The sequence below is a fragment of the Arachis duranensis genome, chromosome 8 (genome assembly GCF_000817695.3).
Source record: "Arachis duranensis cultivar V14167 chromosome 8, aradu.V14167.gnm2.J7QH, whole genome shotgun sequence".
Lineage (NCBI taxonomy): Eukaryota > Viridiplantae > Streptophyta > Magnoliopsida > Fabales > Fabaceae > Arachis > Arachis duranensis.
This window is the reverse complement of record NC_029779.3, coordinates 46,917,019-46,940,006: the sequence shown is the minus strand read 5'-3', so window position 1 is coordinate 46,940,006 and position 22,988 is coordinate 46,917,019. Positions and strand designations below refer to the sequence as shown.

The 22,988-nt window shown below is 35.9% G+C and overlaps 3 protein-coding genes across 3 annotated transcripts; 2 read left to right on the top strand and 1 right to left on the bottom strand.

Moving 5' to 3' along the window:
• Positions 1 to 169: 169 nt before the first annotated feature.
• Positions 170 to 5,638, top strand: LOC107463175 (phosphatidylinositol 4-phosphate 5-kinase 1). The gene is made up of 10 exons (XM_052253439.1): positions 170 to 239; positions 887 to 1,480; positions 1,659 to 2,223; positions 2,351 to 2,515; positions 2,658 to 2,823; positions 2,976 to 3,086; positions 3,180 to 3,373; positions 3,469 to 3,599; positions 3,685 to 3,742; positions 4,754 to 5,638. The coding sequence occupies exons 1-10, from the start codon at positions 170 to 172 to the stop codon at positions 5,067 to 5,069; spliced, it is 2,370 nt and encodes a 789-aa protein (XP_052109399.1). The 3' UTR covers positions 5,070 to 5,638.
• A 4,318-nt stretch (positions 5,639 to 9,956) lies between these two features.
• On the bottom strand, positions 9,957 to 11,237 carry LOC107463174 (uncharacterized). Its single transcript, XM_016081917.1, has one exon. The coding sequence runs from the start codon at positions 11,235 to 11,237 to the stop codon at positions 9,957 to 9,959; it is 1,281 nt and encodes a 426-aa protein (XP_015937403.1).
• Positions 11,238 to 13,008: 1,771 nt separating this feature from the next.
• LOC107463246 (translation factor GUF1 homolog, chloroplastic) lies at positions 13,009 to 22,650 on the top strand. The gene is made up of 22 exons (XM_016082007.3): positions 13,009 to 13,303; positions 13,427 to 13,603; positions 14,218 to 14,304; positions 14,961 to 15,017; positions 15,135 to 15,200; positions 15,406 to 15,468; positions 15,793 to 15,837; positions 15,965 to 16,065; positions 17,025 to 17,121; positions 17,332 to 17,403; positions 17,782 to 17,936; positions 18,078 to 18,135; positions 18,364 to 18,444; positions 18,571 to 18,657; positions 18,807 to 18,878; positions 18,994 to 19,128; positions 19,234 to 19,307; positions 20,642 to 20,729; positions 21,385 to 21,462; positions 21,707 to 21,782; positions 22,089 to 22,129; positions 22,337 to 22,650. Exons 1-22 carry the CDS (start codon positions 13,031 to 13,033, stop codon positions 22,430 to 22,432), a joined length of 2,079 nt encoding a protein of 692 aa, XP_015937493.1. The 5' UTR covers positions 13,009 to 13,030; the 3' UTR covers positions 22,433 to 22,650.
• The last annotated feature ends 338 nt before the right edge of the window (positions 22,651 to 22,988 follow it).

The window sequence follows — 22,988 nt, the reverse complement described above, 5'->3', positions numbered from 1 at the left end:
CTGCCGATAAATATGGAACATATTCTACATACTTTCTTCGTCAACGATCGGCATAATATCAAACTATATTAGACCACCAAAAACTATAACGAAATTCCGGTATTGAATATTGCTCACTCTCTTCAACATATCATTTTTCATGCTTTGACAGAGATTGTTTTGAAACTCGATGAACGTCAAGGTGTTTGAAACCACAAACGAAAAACGGATTCTCACACGCAAAACTCACTCTCTCATGAGTATTTCGTATAATCTCACTATTGTAATACATTACTAAATTTATGGTACTCTCCATCACACTAGAAACACACTCAAATAATTCTCTTCTTTGCAATAAAATGATACCAAGTTTTAATTTATATAAAAAGAACACGCAGACCACATGTCACGTATTGTATCGCCAACAAATCAGAATGCGACACGTAGACATCACGCCCCCAAATTAGCATAACACACCCTACACGTGTTGAAACTGTCCAACTGACGTTGACCGATATGCAAATACACTAAATACACCCATTTTCATTAAAAACACCAATAATATTTCGATATTATAAAAATGAGCCTAATAATTTGAGAATATTTTTTTTGTTTACTCCAAAGTTAAACTAATGCAAATTATGTGTCGTTGATTTTAATCGTCACTGTGACTCTAGTCTAAGAGCGTCACTGGCTTATGTTTGGTAGAGAAAAATAAAATGGAGGTGCTCTCTGCTTTTCTTTTTCCCTCCTCTTCCAAATGAAAACAGCAATGTTCCCTACGCATTATTTCTCATTTCCCTAAGCTCTGTTTTTCAGTTTTTCTCTCTCTCTCTCTCTCCAAAACAACAAATTAAAAGAAGAGAAAACAACGCCATCATTGCTTCATACACACACTCCACTCAAGACAAAACACCGCCGGAAAATGTTGCCGCCGATCTGTTCCCCGGCGATCCTACTACAACGCCGGTGAACACTCCAGTGTCTGAACAGCTTCACACTACAAAGAAGAAGAAATCAGACGAAGAAGAAGATAATGAAGAAGGAGATGACGTCATCGAGCTCGTGGTGCTTCCTCCGCCGTGCCGACCGCCGCGAGCACCTCCAGGGTCACGGCGTGTGACACCGGCCGTCACCTTCAGTGACTCCGGTTTGAGTTCTGTAGTCAGATCGCTACCGAACGGTGACCTCTACGCTGGAACCCTAACTGGGAACGTCCCCGACGGCGCCGGAAAATATCTCTGGTCAGACGGTTGCATTTACGAAGGGGAGTGGTGCGACGGAAAAGCCTCCGGCAAGGGTAGGTTCTCGTGGCCGTCGGGAGCAACCTACGAAGGTGAGTTCTCCGACGGAAAAATGCACGGCACTGGAACATTCGTCGGAGCTGACGGGGACACGTATAAAGGATCATGGCTCTCCGACAAGAAACACGGCTTCGGCGAGAAACATTACGCTAATGGTGATGTCTATGAAGGTTCATGGACGCACAATTTGCAAGAAGGTGAGGACAAAGAAGCTCACCTAGTTCATTTTTTTCTCACAAATGCGTATTTATGTTATTTACTGCTATCTTGAGTTCGAAAGTTTCTTAAATCTGTGACTGATTTTCCATCAAATTTTGTATACAAGTAATGTATTGAATCATATTGAATACTGGTATATGTATTTGTGCAATGTAGGTGAGGGAAAGTATGTATGGAGGAATGGGAACGAGTACATTGGAGAGTGGAAGAACGGGGCAATTTGCGGGAAGGGTGTTTTGGTTTGGAAGAATGGGAACAGATATGAAGGGTTTTGGGAGAATGGTATTCCTAAAGGGAAAGGTGTGTTTACCTGGCGTGATGGGAGCACGTGCTCCGGAAATTGGGGGAAGGAGTTTGTGAGCGACGAAGAGAGGTGTAGGAGTAGGAGGAGGAGTGTGGAGATGGTAGTCAAGAAGAGGGTCTCTGTTGATGGTGGTCTTGGTGGGAGGAGTGTGAGTTTTCCAAGGATTTGCATTTGGGAGCTTGATGGTGAAGCTGGGGATATAACCTGTGATATTGTGGATAATGTGGAGGCTTCTATGTTCTATAAAGACTGGAGTGAGTTTGAGAGTGGTGGCAGCAATGGCAGTGGCGATGATGGTGGTTGGAACTTGCAGAGGAGTCCTTGTTTAGTTGATGGGGATGTGAAGAAACCTGGTTACACTGTGTCTAAAGGGCATAGGAGTTATGATTTGATGCTTAACCTTCAATTGGGTATAAGGTATTGTCTTGTCTTCTTTGCCGTTGCAATAATACAGTTTTTGGTAATTGTTGGTTAGTTCATTTTGGGAATGGTTGTGGATTTCTGTGTTTTGAGGAACTGTTTCTGTTTCTTTTTGTTGTTATAGGTACTCTGTTGGGAAGCATGCTTCAGTACGGCGAGAGCTTAGGCCGGGAGATTTTGATCCTAAGGAGAAGTTCTGGACAAGATTTCCACTAGAAGGGTCTAAGTTCACGCCCTCGCATCAATCCGTAGACTTCAGGTGGAAAGATTACTGCCCCATGGTGTTCAGGTGTCAATATATTTTTTTGGCTATGTCAATTTTCTTCTGTTGACTGATTTTGTTGTAATTTCTAGGCAAAGAAAATCTTGTATATAGTGTACTAATTATGTCTATGTTTGGTGGGTGCTTTTTTGTCTTATTGGATATTTAGACATCTAAGGGAATTATTCGCCATAGATCCTGCGGATTACATGCTTGCTATTTGCGGCAATGACACACTTAGAGAGATGTCTTCCCCTGGAAAAAGTGGAAGCTTGTTTTACCTCACTCATGATGACCGGTTTATGATCAAGACCTTGAAGAAGGCTGAAGTCAAGGTTAGTGGCCACTTGCTATACAATTTTTATGCATTAAATGTGATATGAAAAACTACAAAAACCTATGTTGTATAAGGTGACATTTCACTTTCAGCTTTTGGTAACAATGTTATTTTCTCTTCATTGTAATAATTACTTTGTGTCTCTCTTAGGTACTCATCAGGATGCTTCCAAGTTACTATCAACATGTTTGCCAGTACAAGAACTCCCTGGTCACGAAATTTCTTGGTGTTCATTGCGTCAAACCTGTTGGAGGTCAGAAGGTATGATTTCAAATTGAATTTTGCTGTAAACTGAGATATACTATCCAAATGCTTGACACAAGATAATGAACATATGGTATTTTGAAAAATCAGACTCGCTTTATTATAATGGGCAATGTATTTTGTTCGGAGTATCGGATTCATAAGCGGTTTGATCTCAAAGGATCTTCTCATGGTCGTACTACGGATAAACCCGAGGAGGAGATTGATGAGACAACCACTCTCAAAGACCTTGATCTTAACTTTGTCTTTCGCTTGGAACAATCTTGGTTTCAAGAGCTTATATGGTACAGAGTCTGCAGCCAAGTTGCATGATGCTTTTTACTTTCAACATTTCTTTTATGATGTTCTTAGTGTTGTTCTTTTGATAACTTCTGCTCAGCCAACTTGATAGAGACTGTGAGTTCCTGGAAGCAGAGGGGATTATGGATTATAGTCTTCTAATTGGTCTTCATTTCCGTGACGATTACTCAGTTGAGGAAATGAAGAGTTCAAAAGATGAGTTGTGTTCAGGTACAAGCTTTGTTTTTCCTTTTCATATGAATTTATTATTAGATCATGACGAGATAAATAATCTGTGGAATTATGGATTTGGCAGGCAAGAGAGACATGCAAAATGATGAGGTGCAGGATATGAAATGGGTTCCCATAGGCCGGTATGCCGTTTCCTCTTAATAATTCTTAACACTTCTGTATCTGACTGCCCTAGTAAGAGTATAAAATAAATTGTGATGAATTTTGAAAAGGGAACTATTTATGATAGTTTTGCTTGCATTTTTCAAAAGATTGTGCATAGAAATCTGGATACAGTTATGTTAGTATGAGGCTTAAGCCACTACCTAAACTACAACCTGGCATTTCCAGTAGAAATGAATTCAATTAAGGGGATTTGGATTTGCGTAGAGATGGACCATCTTTAGTTAATATTTTCCGACCCGGCATTTCTGGCAGAAATCAATTCAATTAAGGGAACTTGGATTTGTGCAGACATGTACCAGCCTTAGTTGCTACATCGTTATTATTAATAGATTTAGAGGTGATATGTCATTTTTGTCTCTATTGACCCATCAGTGGCCATTGCTTTCAGTTCTTTGCATGTGCCCTGTCCTTGAACTTTATTAGTGTGTCTGGACCAGGGCATAAAACAAACAAGCAAATTGCATGCGTCTAAAATAAATATCGTTATGACACATGTGTATACAATTGGAAGTGCATCATTTTTGCATTCTACAATCCCTTTCATCCGCGTTTGAGTAGTGGTCGAATTGGGGATCTCCTTTCATAAATTTGATTCTGTTTGTTCAGATGGGCCGGAAAATGACTTGAGGCTGTTCTATTGACAAAAAATGCTTGTGGGGTCATTTTAATCAGTATTTTGGGGAAAACCTTCCTTTTCGAGCCAGTTGTTAAGTTGACAGTGATATTAATGGAGCAGTGGTGTTTGTTAGGAACTTAGGATTAGAATCTTAGTTGTTAACATGTAGTTTTCGTATTATTTTACAAAATATAGTTCCATCTTACAAGTAATGCACTTTGTTATGTAGTCTAGTCAAAAAAGGAAATCAATAATTAACTTTTAGTAATCTTCTTTCAATTTTGCTTTCTTCCTAATGTATATGTTTGCATCCTGATTTTTGCATAATATATTGCAACTCTCTATATTCCAGGGGACCTCTAATCCGGCTAGGAACAAACACACCTGCGAGAGCTGAGAGAGTATGTAAAGCTAGATTGGATCAGCTTCAGCACACAGGTAGTGGAAGCATTAATCCTACCCCTCCAGTGAGCAGTGGCGAGATATCTGATGTAATTCTCTACTTTGGTATCATTGACATTCTCCAAGATTACGATATCACCAAAAAGCTAGAGCATGCATACAAGTCACTACAAGTGGATTCTTCCTCTATCTCGGCCGTTGATCCAAAGCTATACTCTAAAAGGTTTAGGGATTTCATACACAGAATCTTTGTAGAGGACAAATGACATGCTCAAAGAGAAAGACGGTCGGAATCAAACCGGCCACCGGGGACCAACTTTGGCAAAGTGACACTTTAGCACTAAATATGGATATGGAGCAAATATGGATGTGATTTAAAGTTCAATCGTAGATGCTGGTGTTACTAACATTAAAGTCCAAACATTGGAAAAAGGTGGCCTTGCTTGTTGATGGCTAAATTTTTTTCAGCCATTGCAAATTGGATATGGTGGAATATGCAAGGTGCTTAATTTATTTTATTATATTGAGGGGTAGAGGTTGTCACAGTTAGTTTGTAGATGTAATGCAATCATCATCATCACAAGGCATGTGATGAGATATTCTTTTCTTTTCTTTTTATTTTTGTACCACTTTTGTGTGGATGATTATGGGTTTTAGAGAAGGGTGTATAGGGAATAGAAAAAGAAAAATGCATATTCATATGCGTATATATTTGCTGAAGAAGGAAGGGATTCAAAATTTGACTAGGGTGGTGGTGGGGGATTATAACTGTATATACAGTCAAAGATGGATGATATTATTATTAGAGAATTGAATGAACATACATTTTTTTTTTGGGTTGGAGAGATAAAAAAGATGGTTTTGCCTGTTGAACAAGAAAGAAAGCTCCTACAGAGAGGTCCCCATGTCACATCTTTCTCTTACTTTCTCTGTGGTATGCATTCAAATTGGGGTGTTTTTTTTTCACTTTTTCAGAGAGAGAGAGAGGAGAGAGACAGAGAGAGCATAAAAAGAAGATAAAAGTAGAAGAAAGAAAGAGTTGTGTCTTGTGTGTTTCCCTTGATTCATGTTCTTTCTTTGTCACACTCTGTAATTCCAAATTTTTTTAAAAAAGTAGAATAAAAATAATAATGAAGAGTGAAGGGTGTGTCCTTTTGTTGCTTCTTTTGAACAATACCAAGTAGCAAATAAGTAATAACACGAACGATATAAATTATAGGTAGGTTAATGTGAGAAGAGAAATACCAAATAGCAATAACTATGCATGTGAAACTTGACTGGTAGCTGATAGCTATCCATGCATGTTGTGCTGCAGCAATTTAATACCGAGAACGAAAAAATGATGGCACTTGTGACACAAAAGATAAGCCTCTAGTGATCTTCTTCACTCTCGTGAGTCGTGACAGATTATACACAGCTTAACGCAAAAATAAAAAATTATAAATTATAAAAAGAATAATTGAAGATTAATTGAAATTATAAAAATTTACAGAATAATCAAACTGATAAAAATTTTAATCTGTTTATAATTAAAGATGCACAATTATCTAATAACTACTCAGTAAAATTTTAATCCAAAATTTTAATATCATAATTAATTATATGTTTATTATTTTTATTAATATATTAATTAATTTCTATTAATACACTAGCATCATCATGTGCATCAATAGTTAAACAAAACAATGGACAAAATTAGTGATGCTGATAACACATGTCAGAAGAAGAAAAGGAATAGTGGGATTTTTCAATGTTGGGCGATCTATCACTGCTGTGCCTGCTCTTAACCTGAATTGTCTCAGCTCTTGTTTGTTTGTATGAATCTGATGCTGTCTCTAAAAACATTTTAATTTGATTGATATATTATGTTTGGTCAAGCAAAATCAACTTCCTTTTCTCACTTTTTCTGCTTCGTTTCACTGAAACACTAATTGTAATTCTAGTACTGAGCCATTCTTTTAGGTCATTAATCAATCTAGGCTGTTTTTTTTATATGGGGGTTATTCTCCATTATAAGAAGTGGTGCGTCTTAATTTAGTACGAAGGTAATTATAAATTGGAGGTTCGATTTGCATATTTAAAAAAAAAATAATATTAAAATATAAATGGAATAGTAGATTTTGTATTTTAAAAATTTTAAAAAATTAACGTTCACAAATAAGAGAATAGATTTATATTACTTCACAAATTGTAGATTTTGTGTCCGTTCACAAATTAAAAAGTAAATTTTGTGTTTTAAAAATTAAAAAAAATAAACTTCACAAATCAAAGGGTTAAATTTATAATCTCTATATGAAAAAAAAGCATACCAAATTTTACATATTATTAAAAAACATTACTATAAATCAAATATCAAAATTAAAAGCTCAATCTATCATAGGTATTTATTTGCTAAAATTATTGTTATTATTTACAAAACTTTTGAAAATAAAAAAGCAAAAATGAAAAGAGTGATTTGATAAGCATAAATCTAGACCGTTTAATTTATAATTAAGAATTGTTAAAGCGTTATTATAAAGTTTTTTTTTTCTTTTTTTTTTTGGAATTCGAATAAGGAAAAAATGCAGAAACTATCATTAACACACGCACTATATCTAGTAGTGGACTCAACTCAACTACAATTCTGCAATGGCTGGCAGAGGAACCTGTTCATTTGGAAAAACGTGAAATAACATAGTATTAATTTAAGAGGAGTGCTAAGACTAGCATTTTTGTTAAATTCTGAGCAACACTTAACCATCAAAAGAAAATTGAATGATTTACATCATGAGATACAATCTCATACTATTAAAAATATTATTGATGGCTAATTTTTTTTTTTTGAAACAAAATAAGCTCAACACAGAATAGTGGAGCAAAGGACTCTAACAACAAGTGCTACATAGAAATATATAAATCCTGTCAACTACCGAAAGGATCACTATCGGTCCATTCTTCGTAGCTCAGAAATGTCCGCTTTATTACTATGTCAACACCTGCTTCCTTATTATTGAAGATCCTTGCATTACGTTCCACCCATATATTCCAGATCACTGTGAAAAACCCAATAAGCCACCTTTTCTGCTCCTGTTTTTGCTTATGCCTACCAGTCCAACTCTCAAACAGTTCTCTAATGGTACCAGGAATAGCCCAATCCTCACCAAAACTCCTCATCCAACTGCACCACACCTGCCACGTGAATTCACATAGAAGGAATAAATGTTTGACCGATTCTATCTCCTTCTTACAAAGAACACAGATATTATCACTGGGCATAATAACGCCTAGCCTACTCAATCTCTCCTTGGTATTCACTCGACCAACCAGCACAAACCATCCAAAAAGCTCAATTCTTGAAGGCACCACTCCTCGCCAGACTGAACTTGTAAAGCTGTAGCTCGTTATCTCATCTGACAGAGTCTCTGATTGAAGTACCTGTATAACAGATCTGGTAGAAAATATCCCTTTACTATCAAACTTCCACACCAGCTTATCCTCTGCACCAGCTGCCAACTTCACCGGCCTTAGCCTCTCATGAAACTGGCAGAGAAGTTCCATCTCCCATTGAAACAGCTCCCTTCTCCACTGGAAATTCCATATCCACTCAAATCCATCCCAAAACCCACAATCCCCTATCATAGCTCCTTGTTGGTTTGAAATAGAATATAGTCTTGGAAAAGCCATTTTCAAGGGTCCACCTTGCAGCCAGTTATCCTCCCAAAACAGAGTGCTTCTTCCATTACCTACCTCCATCGCCATGCCAGTCAGCATTTTGTCTTTTATCCGCTGCTCTATGATATTTAAATGGCAAATGTCTTTCCAGGGCCCTCCTTTAACCGGTAGCTGCTGATTTACTAGCATTATATCGGGGTTCAGGTTGTTACACGAGCAGACAATCTTCTTCCACAAGGGGCACTCCTCCTTTGAAAACCTCCACCACCACTTAAACAGGAGTGCTGTGTTTCGAAGCAATGCATCCCCAATCCCTAAGCCCCCAGCTTTTTTCGGTGCCTGAACCAGTTCCCACTTGACCAACGGGATACCCTCCTTACCATCCCCCTTACACCACATAAATCTCCTTTGCAAGGATATCAGCTTATCCGCAACCGCCTTTGGCATTTTGTACAGACTAAGGTAATATATCGGAAGGCTATTCAGCACTGATTTTATGAGCACGAGCTTACCCGCTTTGTTTAAGACTTTTGCTTTCCACAGGCTGAGGTTCTCTTCCACCTTATCTATTATCGGTTTCCAAGTCTTCACCAAATGCGGATTAGCCCCCAAGGAAATTCCGAGATACCTAACTGGTAATGCTGCTTGCTGGCACCCCAGAAGACCACACGCATGATCTATCCACTCCTGTTCACAATTCACCGATATCAGATTTGATTTATCAAAATTGATGCTCAACCCTGACATCAACTCAAAACACTGCAGCAGTCTCTTGTAATTCACAATTGTCTCTATCACCGGGGGACAAAACAATATCGTATCATCCGCAAATTGTAGATGCGACAATGCAATATTCTTTCCCCCAACTAGCAGCGGATCAATGCGGCCATTCCTGACAGCTTCACCCAGCATCCGATGCAACACATCCACTACTAGCACAAACAGAAATGGAGAGAGGGGATCCCCTTGTCGGAGGCCTCGCTCCATTTTAAACGGCTTGGATGGCGACCCATTTACCAGTACAGACATAGTGGCCGTAGTAAGACACTCCTTCACCCAAAACCTCCAACGCTGTCCAAAACCCATTTTCTCTAACACTATATCCACGAAGCTCCATCTGACTCTATCATAAGCTTTATGAAAATCCAGCTTTATAATTGCCGCTTTCTTTCTTCGTGACTTCAGCCAATGGACTGTCTCACAAGCGATGAGAGCACCGTCATGGATCTTTCTGCCTTTCACAAATGCAGTCTGAGTCTCACCCACCAATCCTGGCATAACCGATCTCATTCTTCTCACTAGAACCTTCGAAACCACTTTATACACACATCCCACTAAGCTAATCGGCCGGAAATCCTTGATCTCTTTAGCCCCCACAAACTTTGGGGCCAACGTTACCCAAGTTAAATTTACATCTGTAGGTAACTTAGCCCTTTGGAAGAATTCCATCACTGCCTCAGTGAACTCCTGACCAATCTCTTCCCAGCATTTCTTAATGAAATTCATATTGTACCCATCACTACCTGGGGCCTTAGAAGATTCACAATCCCAAACTGCCTCCCTGATTTCCTCCACAGAAGGTAGAACCTCCAAAGCGTCTGCCTCAACAGTAACAAATCTCTACCAATTTGCTTCAACAACCCATTCCGAATACCAATCCGTGGAGCAGTCTCCTGTCGATACAACTCCTTGTAGAATCCCCTTATTGCATGCTTTATCCTTGCTTGATTCCTTACAAGTCTCCCATGGATTATCAGAGCATCAATCCTGTTGTTCCGCCTTCTAGCTGAGGCAATGTTGTGAAAATACCTGGTATTCCTATCCATATCCCTAGCATGTTTGGACCGAGACAACTGTTTCCAATGGATTTCCTTCCTAACGTACCACTTTCCACAAAATTTCACCAACGCCTTCCGTCTAGCCTCCGTTGTATTGTCATAGATTCCCTCACTAACCTGATCGTCCAGTTTCCTTATCTCATCCTCAAACTTCATAATCCTATTATCCATATCACCAAAATTATCCTTATGCCATTGTCTCAAAGGTGTCGTCAAGGCCTTCAGTTTACCAAGGAACGGAGTACCTCCCAATTTTCGCCATTCATTTTTTACTGTCAATAGAAAACCCTCATGTGTAAACCAGGAATCCAAACTCCTGAACGGTCGAGGACCCCCTCTTACCAGTGTATCATCCACAATCAACGGGCAATGATCGGACAAGCCCCTTGGACCACCTTTCAGCCTAATGTCAGGGAATTCTTCCACCCATTCAATATTAACCAACACCCTATCTATTCTGCTACAAGACTGACCCCTGAACCATGTGTATTTCCTATCAGTAAGGGGTAGATCCACTAGCTGCATGTCTTGAACCCAACTTTTAAACTCTTCCGCTGAGACCGACAAACTCATCCCCCCTTTGCGATCCGCAACTTGTAAAATCTCATTAAAGTCTCCCAACAAACAGAAAGGAACCTGACACAATCCCGCAATATAACTCAATTCCTCCCACACCACCCTCTTTTCTTCCCTCCCATGTGCCCCGTACACCAAACAATAGGCACACTGGAAGTTATTCTTCGTTAACACACCTTCAACGCACAACCACCTCTCCCCTTTATAACAATTACTTTTTTGAAACATCATATCATCCCACATCAACAGAAGTCCACCAGCTGCCCCAACAGATTCCACAAACTCCCATCCTACCGTACTACTTCCCCATACCCTGGCAACATCATATTTCGAAATAACCTCCTTTTTTGTTTCAATCAAGCCTAACATGTTCACATTATATTTCGTCTTTAATGTTTTTATCATGCTCAGTTTTCCGTCTCCCCCCAAACCCCTAATATTCCAACAACTTACAATCATTTAATCATATTATTACTCACCTTACAATCATTTATTGATGGCTAATTAATCACTAAAAACTACAAAATAGGTTGATTTCATAGAATTTTTCTTAATTTAATTAACAAGTATTCTAAAAGCATTTTTTATAAGCCAAAAGCAAAATATTCTGCATATGAAAGTAAAATTATTTTTGTTTCTAACGTATTAAATAATCAAAATCGTAAAACATATATATTTTTTATTTTTATTATTGTAAAAAATATCTTAAAATATTCGACAATAAAACACTAACATACATATAGGTGAATTCTATAATAATTATGATTATGCTGATTATAAAAATTTGACAATATTTAAAAAATATAGCTAATATTAAGATCATATTCGTTTATTATTTAGTAATATTTTTTAATTTAATGCAATTTTTTTATGTATTCAAACTAAAATATATAATTTTTTTTTAATAATATTATTAAAATTTTATAACTCTAGTAATCACTATAATTATAGCCAACGAAAAAATGCACCATACATACAATCCACATAGGACTTACTTAGGGCATTCAAATATAGAGTAGGCCAAGGAGCAAAATTATGTAAACCTCCAAATATGTATCTTCTTTTTTCCTCAATTGATTTATTTATTTATTCAATTTTACTAAAAAAGATTTACTAATATGTCTTGATTTGATTAAAGTTTCACTAATATATTTAAAGATGGATTCTTATACTTTGTTAGAACGAGTGAATTTGTTCTTGAAATGAAGATATTCTATCTTAATTTTACTAGCAATATAAAAAGATGTTAAAATAAACTGAATTCATGAACTAATCTATTAAATTAGTCTAATTCTACGTAAAGATCAGTTGTTAACTAATTGGCCAAAACTTAAAAAAATGTCAAAAAATTAATCTGATCGAACTGACTCAATTTTTAATTATTAATTTATTTAAAATAAAAAATACAAAAATATTATTTTTTAAAAAATATATTATATAAATATATTATTTTGTTATATTTGATTAAAATTCTATTGAAATTTTAAATATTTAAATTTCTAACTCCAATCAATTTGCACTCTAAGAAAAAAACCAATCGAAATAAATTTGTATTGTGGTTCCCAACTAATGAATTGGATTTTATAGTTTACTGATTTACACTAGTCCTATGAAATATGAATTTTCCCATTTGGGGGCTTCAGCCACATTTCTCCGGAAATTGGATGAAGTCAACTGATTTTTAATTAATTATTATAGGTGAGTTTTATGAAGTCTTTGTTATGGTGTTTAAATTACTTAACTTATCTTTTAAAATAAAAAATAAAATATTTAAAGTAAAAAGTAAATCATAAAATTTATTAAATATTATTTATTTACCCTTTTTAATAACTTAAGTATAATGTGATAGGCACCATAGCATTCACCTTAATTATAATCGAATTCAATTCTTTGGACAAATTGAATATTTCGTCCCATAGTAACATTTCAAACATGTGAAAGTAAAAGCATTTTAGGAAAGTTTTTTGTTTTTTTTTTTTTCCAAGAGAAACAGGTTAACCATCGTGTTGCCGAAGCCCACATGTGCCAATCCAAATTGGGCTTTCGATTTAAAAACGAGCCCAGCCCAATAGGCCCAATTTCAAATCAAGAATCAAGTGGTGGGTCCCTACGCGCGCACATTCACAAGAATGAAGGCGAGACCAAAGTTTACATAGAGTTCAATGGCCGCAGAAATTTGTCGCGCGTCTCCTCTCTTATCCGTTAAAACTCAACTTTTCCACGCGCCACCATCACCAACCATCACCACCACGACCACTACCAGCAGATTCCACACATCATCTCATTCCAAAACTTCCTTCTTCTCTCATCGCGTTCTCAATCTAAATGCCTCTTTCTCCGCTGTCCGTCGCCGCAGCTCCGCCGTCACCTGCCAGGCTAACACTCTCTTCGAGATCGACTCCGTCGCAAAAGCTGGCCAAGACCGTCTGGAAAAGGTTCTTTTCTACTCGTTCTTCGTCTCGTTACTTTTTTTTTGTACGCTTCGGATTGCGAATTTCGAAGTAACTCACTGAACTGAATTTTCTGCTTCATTCCCCCCCCCCCTCCGTATGTGGAAGGTGCCGGTGTCGAATATAAGGAACTTCAGCATAATTGCGCATATTGATCACGGGAAATCCACGTTAGCAGATAAATTGCTTCAGGTTACTGGCACCGTTCACCAGCGAGAGATGAAGGACCAGTTTCTCGATAACATGGACCTCGAGAGAGAACGAGGCATCACTATTAAGCTCCAGGTTCTTGTTATCGTTATCGTTAACATCTCCCTAATTTGTTGTGAATATTAGTATAGGTATCTTATGTTTAATTAACTAGCGAGGAAATGCGAGAAAAATGTTAGAAGGAGCAATGGAATGGTAGTAGAGACCAAAGAGAGACATCTGAGTTTCCGAGAAACTGAATAATTCATGTTTGTGTTGGTTGCAATGAGCGGTTACTAATCTCTAACAGCTATTAACTAACTTGAAGTCTTGAAATGATTACAGCTGTTACAAACACCTACGTGACAGTGACCGAAGGTGTGGGAGCTCATACAGCTTCAGATACTCTAATTGAGTTTCTCATGGTTTTCTTAGTTAAATTTCTATGGAATTATGGATATGCTCCCTTTTTTTTAATTTTTAAAATCATTTTCTTTAGAACGGAAAGGAACTCTTCTTTGATTGACGCAATCTTTTACGCAGAAGTGTGGTAAAGTGGGCTAGGAAGTCTGGCGTAAAATTTTGTTAAATAGTAGTGTATCTTATGTTAGAGATGGGTGGCATTTTGGAGCAAATTAATTTTTGATTGCATTTCAAAATTAAAATCTGTAGTGTGTGAGAAAGCATTTTATTAATTTTAATCATCGCAGGCAGCTCGAATGCGGTATGTGTTTGAGAATAAACCATATTGCTTGAATTTGATTGATACTCCCGGGCATGTTGACTTCTCGTATGAGGTATGTAAAGTTGTAAAATAATACTGTAGTATGCCTTTTATCTTGTATGGGTTTGTTTCTTTTTGCTCAAACTTATGAACCTCAATTAGATGTAACTCCATAGTTAGAGCTTCTTTTTTTGTGTTGTCAAGAATTAATTCAGAAAAAAAAGAAAGCCTAGGCACAAATACGGTTCTTTTAAATGATTTTTTTTTTACAATAAATTGCATTTTTCTATATTTGAACAAAAAGGGGAAAAGGGTATTATTTCTTTTTACCTCTCATTCACTCTTCTTTCATCCTCTGTTGTCACTTAGAAACCATTCTTATAAAATTCATTAGTCTGTGATGTCTTTGGTTGTTTTCTATTTTAGCCAATCTTGACAAAGGCTGCTAAAAATATCAGTTAAATCAATTGCATTTCAGGCTTATTTTTTGGCTTTTTTGAATTATGTTTCACGTTGTCAGTTTACAAAATTGAATTTCTGTATTACACATTGTTATTTGAATGTTTGTTACTAATATTAAGTTTGACCTCCCCGAGTACATTATTATTATTATTATTATTATCCTTTTAGGATTGGAGGGTGGGGGAAGGGAGTAGAATCTACTCACTTCTCAAACATTATTGGAATGATAATAATACTATGGTTTATGACTATATCATCTGTGGCTAGGTTTCTCGGTCACTTGCTGCATGTGAGGGTGCTCTTCTTGTAGTAGATGCTTCTCAGGTGATTCTTTCTCTTTTGTTCTCTTCTTTGGTTGCTTGTCCTTTATCATGCAAGGGTGATCTACTTGGAGTAGATGCCAGCTTCTGCTCTTCACTGAAACTAGTTTCCAAATCACAGGGAGTAGAAGCACAAACGCTAGCTAATGTTTATTTGGCCTTGGAAAACAATCTAGAAATTATCCCGGTAAGAATGTTGTTCTTGACTGTTCTTATATGTAGTTTTATAGTAATTCATTGAGAATTGCTGTATCCTCTATGAATGTTATTTTTGAAGTTATTTGAAATTAAAAGCTTAAGTGTTTTCTCCCTCCAAAAAAGGCCACTGCAATGTCTTCACATCCACAAAAATTCTACTTCTTTGCAAATGATTTTGTAAGACTGTCTGACAGGTTTTGAACAAGATAGATCTTCCGGGTGCTGAACCAGATCGAGTTATTAAGGAGATTGAAGAGGTTTGTTTGTCAAATGTCAATTTATTTCCCTGATGTTGTCATACTCGTAACTTTTCTGCTTGAAGGGGAGAGAGACATAAATATGTGCTCTTTCTCGATTGAAGTTTGTTTCCATTCAACATCCTAAAATCTGACATGCCCTAGTTTAAGTACTTCAATCAGAGTGGTTATAATTTATGCATTGGGAATTTTGAAATTTATGAATATGTCTATTGGGGCTTCCTTGCTTGAGCATTGCTTATTTTTCTATTCTGTATTTACAAATTATAGAATCATGCTTACATTATTCATAAGGAGATTCTAACTTGAGCTGATTTCTTGTAGGTTGTGGGTCTGGATTGTAGCAATGCTATTCTGTGCTCCGCAAAGGTTAGTTATTGTACTTTTATGTCCAGTGCTTTTGTATGGTTTAAGTAGGTTCAATATTTTTTATTATCTTTGATGTGTAACTGTATATACCATTATTAGGACATAATTCATTTACATTATTGTGTAGGAAGGAATAGGTATAATTGATATTCTCAATGCAATTGTTGCGAGAATTCCACCACCTGCTGATACATCACAAAGGCCATTAAGGGCTTTAATATTTGATAGGTACACTTGCTATCTGACAATGATATCAAATGATGCCATTTGATGATGAATATATGACTTAATGGAGCCAATAGATGATGGAATCACATCATTGTCATTTAAAATTTGAATGACATTGACAATATGAAATAAGTTTGGTAAGGTTCATATAATCTAAAAAAGATGACATTGACACCTCAAGTTTGACTCAGTTGGCTTATTCAAGGGTTAAGTTTCCATTCGTAAGGTCCAATTATATTTTATCTAATTTGTTTCCATGTAGTTTTGTTTTTGCATACCTAGCTTCATGTATGTTCAAGGATCATAACTTAGTGCATCAAGCTGGAATGTCATGTGTCCATATAATGCAATGGTTATATAGGGCTGAATGTTGGGCAGTAAAAGCCAACAAGAAAATAAGCTTGATGTGATGGTGATGAGGGTGTTGCAAGAGATGAGTGGGCACCACACTAGACTGGATAGGATTAGGAATGACTATATTAGATAGGGAAAATTGTTGAGAAGATGATAGAACCTCATCTTATGTGGTTTGTATATGTTTGGAGAAGGTAAAGACCCCAATAAGGAGAGTGGATTAGTAGTCCTATAACTTGAGGTAGGTAGAGAGAGACCTAAAAATCCTATATGTTTTTATTTACTTTTAACTAATTTGTTTACTTTTGATAAAATGAAGAAGATCGTTAAGATGAAGAAAACTCTAGGGGAATTTATGAAAGCATATTTAGAGCATCATGAGATACTTGATCCATGTAACAAACCCCAACTAGTGGGACAAGTATTAGCAGTTATTATTGTTGTGTAATGCAAGACTTCCTCACAAAAGTGTACTATTTGCGGGCATAAACTTCATTTAATGAGTAGGATAGATTAAATCTCCTTTGCATGTTGTGCCAGCTTTATTTTATGTGACTATTGAACCCTCAAGTACTCATGTTTTGTTTACATGAATCTTAGTGCAGTTACTATGATCCATATAGAGGTGTTATTGTATACTTCCGGGTTGTGGACGGGACTATAAAGAAAGGTGATAGAGTCTATTTTATGGCTAGTGGGAAGGTAAATTACTTCTAATGATCTCTTACATTTGGTATCATAGTTTAGTTTAGTGGAATGAAACATGTTATCATAGTTTCCTATCTGTAGTTTCGTTCATTAAGTCTTAAAGTAAAATTAGAATAAGTTCCAAATACCCTTTCCTTTATTAAAACTTTGCTTTTGTGTTCACTTCCATTTTCCAATAAACTAATGTGGTTTATTAAACTATAGGATTATTTTGCTGATGAAATTGGAGTTTTGTCTCCGAATCAACAAGAGGTTAAAGAATTATATGCTGGAGAGGTAAAATAATAGTTCTGATGAATATAATTATCAGGTTTATGTATTTCGTATTGCTTATTGTATTTTTGGTTATTCCATCTTTTCTTTCCATCCTGTCATATGTGCACATTCTATGAAGCATGAATCACTGATATCATGTAAATGACTTGAAATAGTGAGATAACAATTATGAGTACATGACACTGTTGCATTGTTTCTCCTGTGTATACAACAGATCATCAACAAACCAACGAGGCTCCTTCTTAAACTGAAACAATCTCTTGCAACATATTTTGCTAGCATGACAATTTTGTTCAATGGAATTATTTTTTATTTTTATTTCTTGGTAATTTTTTTAATCCATTATAGACTTCTATATCTTTTATTGTGCTTTAACAGGTGGGCTACCTGTCGGCGTCAATAAGAACAGTAGCTGATGCCAGAGTGGGTGACACAGTGACTCACTATGGTCGAAAGGCAGATCAATCACTCCCTGGATATGAGGAAGCGACTCCTATGGTGTTTTGTGGCCTGTTTCCTGTTGACGCTGACCAGTATTGATTTATTTTTACCTCTTTTTCTTTTAATCCCTATTTGATTCCCCCTGCGGTTTCCCTTGCTTTCTTGAGACTTCTATATTTACCCTTGAATATCTCTGGAATTTAATTGTTTTCTTATTTTCCTTCTGATGGCAGATTTCCTGATCTACGTGATGCCCTTGAGAAGCTACAACTTAATGATGCTGCACTGAAGGTGGCCTTGAACTGATATACAAGAAAATATGCATAGAATTTTCTTTAAATTATGCCAAGTGGTATCTTTATGCATAATTTCTCTTGATTTCATGTATTTGTTAGTTATCTTACATTTGTTGGTAAACAATTTTTCCACAGCTATGATTTCCGATTTTCTTATATTTTAGCTGACTTTGGTAGGATTTGTACTGGTTATTTAAAAATGTTATTCTTTTCTGGTTTCCAGTTTGAACCGGAGACTTCAAGTGCCATGGGATTTGGGTTTAGATGTGGGTTTCTGGGTCTTCTCCACATGGAAATTGTCCAGGTTGGATTTGTTTTGAAGCATATGCTCTTTGACTTTCATAGAATACCTATACGTCACTGTTCCTTGATGCATGGTTTGTACTTTGTACCTTGGAGTAACGTTAGAAACCTTGTATTATCTTTACAGGAAAGACTTGAGAGAGAATACAATCTGAGCTTGATAACTACCGCTCCAAGTGTTGTTTACAGAGTGAACTGTGTAGATGGAGATACTGTAATTTCTTCTTATCCCTAAGCTCCATTTCTATGTAATACAGTTTATTGTATTTTTTATCGGTGAACTATTTATTAAAATAAAATTCTTTCTATATTGTTTATATATTTGTCATATGAAGACTATCATTTTGTGAAAATTATTTGAAGGTTGAATGCTCGAATCCATCTTTACTTCCTGAACCTGGAAAAAGGAGATCAATTGAGGAGCCATATGTTAAGGTAATTTGCTGTGCTAAATCAAAGCAGTACTGGATTTTTATTTTATTTTTCTTCTTTTCTTTTCTTTATTTAAAAAAAAAAAAAATTTTACTTGGATGTAATGTAACTTGTACAGATTGAGATGCTTTCGCCAAAGGATTATATCGGGTCACTTATGGAACTGGGACAAGACAGAAGAGGATTGTTTAAAGAAATGAAGTTTATCACTGAAAATAGAGCATCAATCACCTACGAAATACCACTAGCGGAAGTAATCTCTCGCATTCATTCTTGACAATTTACCCTTTAAACTCGTGCTTAGTTTGTAAGTGTTTGCTTTCAACTTTCTGAATCTCTCTGAATATCAACTTTGTAGATGGTTGGTGATTTCTTTGACCAGTTAAAGTCGAGAAGTAAGGGTTATGCTAGTATGGAGTATACCTTTATCGGGTAATTGTTTATGGAAGTATAGTTTATTGATAATAGTTATGAGGGATTCTGCTGGATTAAAACTATTGACTTTTGTTAAAATCCCCCGTTTTTTTATTCATAAATAGTTAAATAGGAAATCCAGCAATTTTGGGATTATAAATTAATGTAGATTTTGTCATCTTCTAGTAAACAAATGACTGGGAGTATCTAATTATTTGCTGACACTAGTATAAATTAATGCTGCATATTCAAGTAAGCTGTTGGTTGCCACTGTTGGCATTCAGTTCTATGTTATATCTAATATGCTGACCTAGAAAAGAGACAATAAATAGAGAAAAACTGAATATCTGAGTTTAGTCAACCTTCTACTCTAGATCAAAGTAATCTGGAGGTAGAAGAATAGGTTACGATGTTAAGGTGGTTTGAGAGATCCTTTATCTCCCTCTCAACCAATAACTTATTCCTTTTCTTTCCTTTTCCCTTGCCTACTAATATACTATCCACTTCTATCTAATCAGAGGCCATCCCTTATCAATATCCTTTTTATACAACATTAACCATGCCATATCTAATTAAGCTTGCTTTCATAAGAAAAGTCATGCAATTTGGCTCTGTCCGGATCCATATTGTCGTACCTTTCTCCGTGTTAAATGGTTTGTCCTAGTGGTTTTTGGGGTCTTCTGGTTCCTTTTTGGATTATTATCTCTGTTTGATCTACTTTTGTCATTGGAGACAATGGTTTTGCTTTCTGATTTGACCAAACTGCTTTAGACAATCATCTACAATGGTTTTGCCTTATCCTAAAGCTTTCTTTTACAACTTTCTCCTAGATACCTTCATTCCTTGTCTTTGTGTACTTGCATAGCCACTCATCTACATAGTTCTCATGTATGCTCAATGTGCTTTTTATACTCCTCTTTGCACCTAGTTTTCTAACATTCACTAGCCACAGGTTCCTTAGCTGTTCAGTAGAATATTTAGTGGTGTTTTCACACTTCATGATTACAAATTTGAGATGAAGCATTTCTTGATTTAATACATCCAGTTTTGAATATTGACCCCGGCAATTTTGATATGATCCCCAGTTGTTACCTACAATAAAAGCGTTACTCTCATATTACACTTTCAAACAATATTCTTCATCTTACTTTTAACATCCCTTTTATCCAGAATTACTCTCAGCTTCTCAAATTTAAATATGGACCTCCAATGAATTTTTCATTTTGAGGCGCGTAATACTTGGATTTATAATTCTAAGCTATCCTTTTCCTTTGTTAAATGAAATTGTATAGTCCGTCTGAGAAGCTTGTTTTTCCAATATGTTCTAATATTTTCTATTCTTTAATTATCAGGTACAGAGAAAGTGATTTAATTAAACTTGACATATTGATAAATGGTGACAGTGTGGAGCCATTGGCTACGATTGTCCACAGAGATAAGGTAATTATTTTGCAGTCTATACATGGTTTAGAGATAAATATCTGACCCTCTAGAAATTTTAATTAATATAAATTGCTTCTGAATTTATTATAGATATATTAAGGGATCAAATTGGATTGGGAAAAATAATTGATGTGTTAATTTCACTGCCTATTTTTTGGGTTGTGAATATTTTTGAGATTCTGTTTAATAAATTTTGGCGTTTGATCTTGACTTGGTATTACATATTTCATCATGAAATAGTGAGTGGTTCAAGTTTTTCAGCTTCCATTCTTCATAGTTAAGCTGAATTATCAGTGCGGAAAAATTAGCATTGTAAACTTTTTCTATGTGGGCACGTTAGTCCCTAAACTTACAAACTGTAAGACAGATCAATCGTTTTTTGTGAGTTTTGGTTGTTTGGAGGAGGGACTTAAAGTATATCATTTTGTAAGTTTTAAGGACTGATCTATCTCGTAGTTTTTAAATTTAGGAACTACCGGTCTAATAAACAAAGATCAGGGACTGAAGTGCTCACTCAAAAGAGTTTGAGGACTACTTTGATATAGTTGGTCCTTGATATTTGAACCCTGAATCCAAGAGTATCGAGTCCACTATTTTATGCTTATAATTTGACGTCATAAATTTACAAATTTGACATAGGCTTGTGTGGCAGGCTTATTCTGTTGGAAGGGCTTTGACTCAAAAGCTGAAGGAGCTCATACCACGTCAAATGTTTAAAGTACCAATCCAAGTAAGAATTGGGCACTCATTTCGTGCTAACGCTATCTTAAAAATAATATAATATTCTCTTTTCTAATTCTCCTTCTTTATATGCTTTGAATATCATTTTAATATTTTACTTTTTCTTTTTCTGCTCAAGAAATGCTTTATTTACTAGATGTTAATTATTCTTTATTATTATTATTATTATTTGGCATAAGAATTCATTCAGAAAATTAACCACAATAATATATGTATTTTTGTCTCTGTTGCAGGCATGCATAGGATCAAAAGTGATTGCTAGTGAAGCTTTATCTGCAATAAGGAAGGATGTCTTAGCCAAATGTTATGGTAATACAAGTGGCAAACCTTGTTGGTTTAGCAGAATAATTACTCACATGTAATAGAAAAGAAAACTATACTTCGAATAAGGAGGCTTAAATAATTTGCAGTTTGAATTCTGATTGTGTCAAGTCTCTTCTTTAACATGTTCAGGTTTTCTCCTTTGTGTTCTCTATTTTGAAAATGAATGTTCCTTCCATGTAAATCTTATGAACAATATTTTGCATGACAAAGTTTCACTTTGATTCCCTTGCCTTTCTGGTTGCCTGGGTTGCTGTTTGACAATTTTTTTCATGTTCGATGTCATTTTTCTAGGTGGCGACATTTCGAGGAAAAAGAAGTTACTTAAGAAACAGGTACTGCCCGATCAATATAAGTTGATAGTTTCAGTTATCAATCAAGATAGCATGATGCATTCACCTTAAATAGTATTTCTTCCTGTATCAAAGAAAATGGTTTTGCTTGCATCAACAGGGAAACACGAAACTGGTTTCATAGCAAGTTGATGTTAGTGTCATTTTTGAAGATTGTTCATAATGGTATCATTCTCTTTCTGCTGTCAGGCTGAAGGAAAGAAAAGGATGAAGTCCATTGGTAAAGTTGATGTGCCTCAAGAAGCTTTCATGGCGGTCTTGAAATTGGAAAAGGAGGTGATATGATCACGTATACATGTAACGTAAGTTGCAGCATTATCTGAAATTTGTAAATATAAAGTGGAAATTCAAAACCTCGATGTATTACTGCTTTGGTATAACGGTCCAAGTATTGTCCTTCAATGATTTTAAGCTGCATACAGTGCAAGATTTTGTGATTTTGACTCGGTTCCCTTAAGGGAGGAAAAAAAGAAAAAAGTTGAAGCATAGCACAATTATTCTGTGAGGTAGTGTTGACTGTTGATCATATTAAGATTTGTGTTCGTATGTCAGACACGCACTCATCTAAAAATACTTTATATTTTGAGAGAAAAATAAATAGGTCTTGACTTTTTGTCTTGCGGACATTTTCGTCATGACCATTAAAAAATACTTTTAAATTTCTCGCTTGTACAAAACTTGGACGGATCAGTCCCTCCATCTAAGACCCAACGGAAAAATGCTGGTCACGTGCAGTGGCGGAGCTTAGTTCAGACAAGGGGTGGCCATGACTCCCCCATACTTTTTATAAAAAAATTAGTAATATTTTTTCAAAAGATAAAAAATAATTCAATTGGTTTAA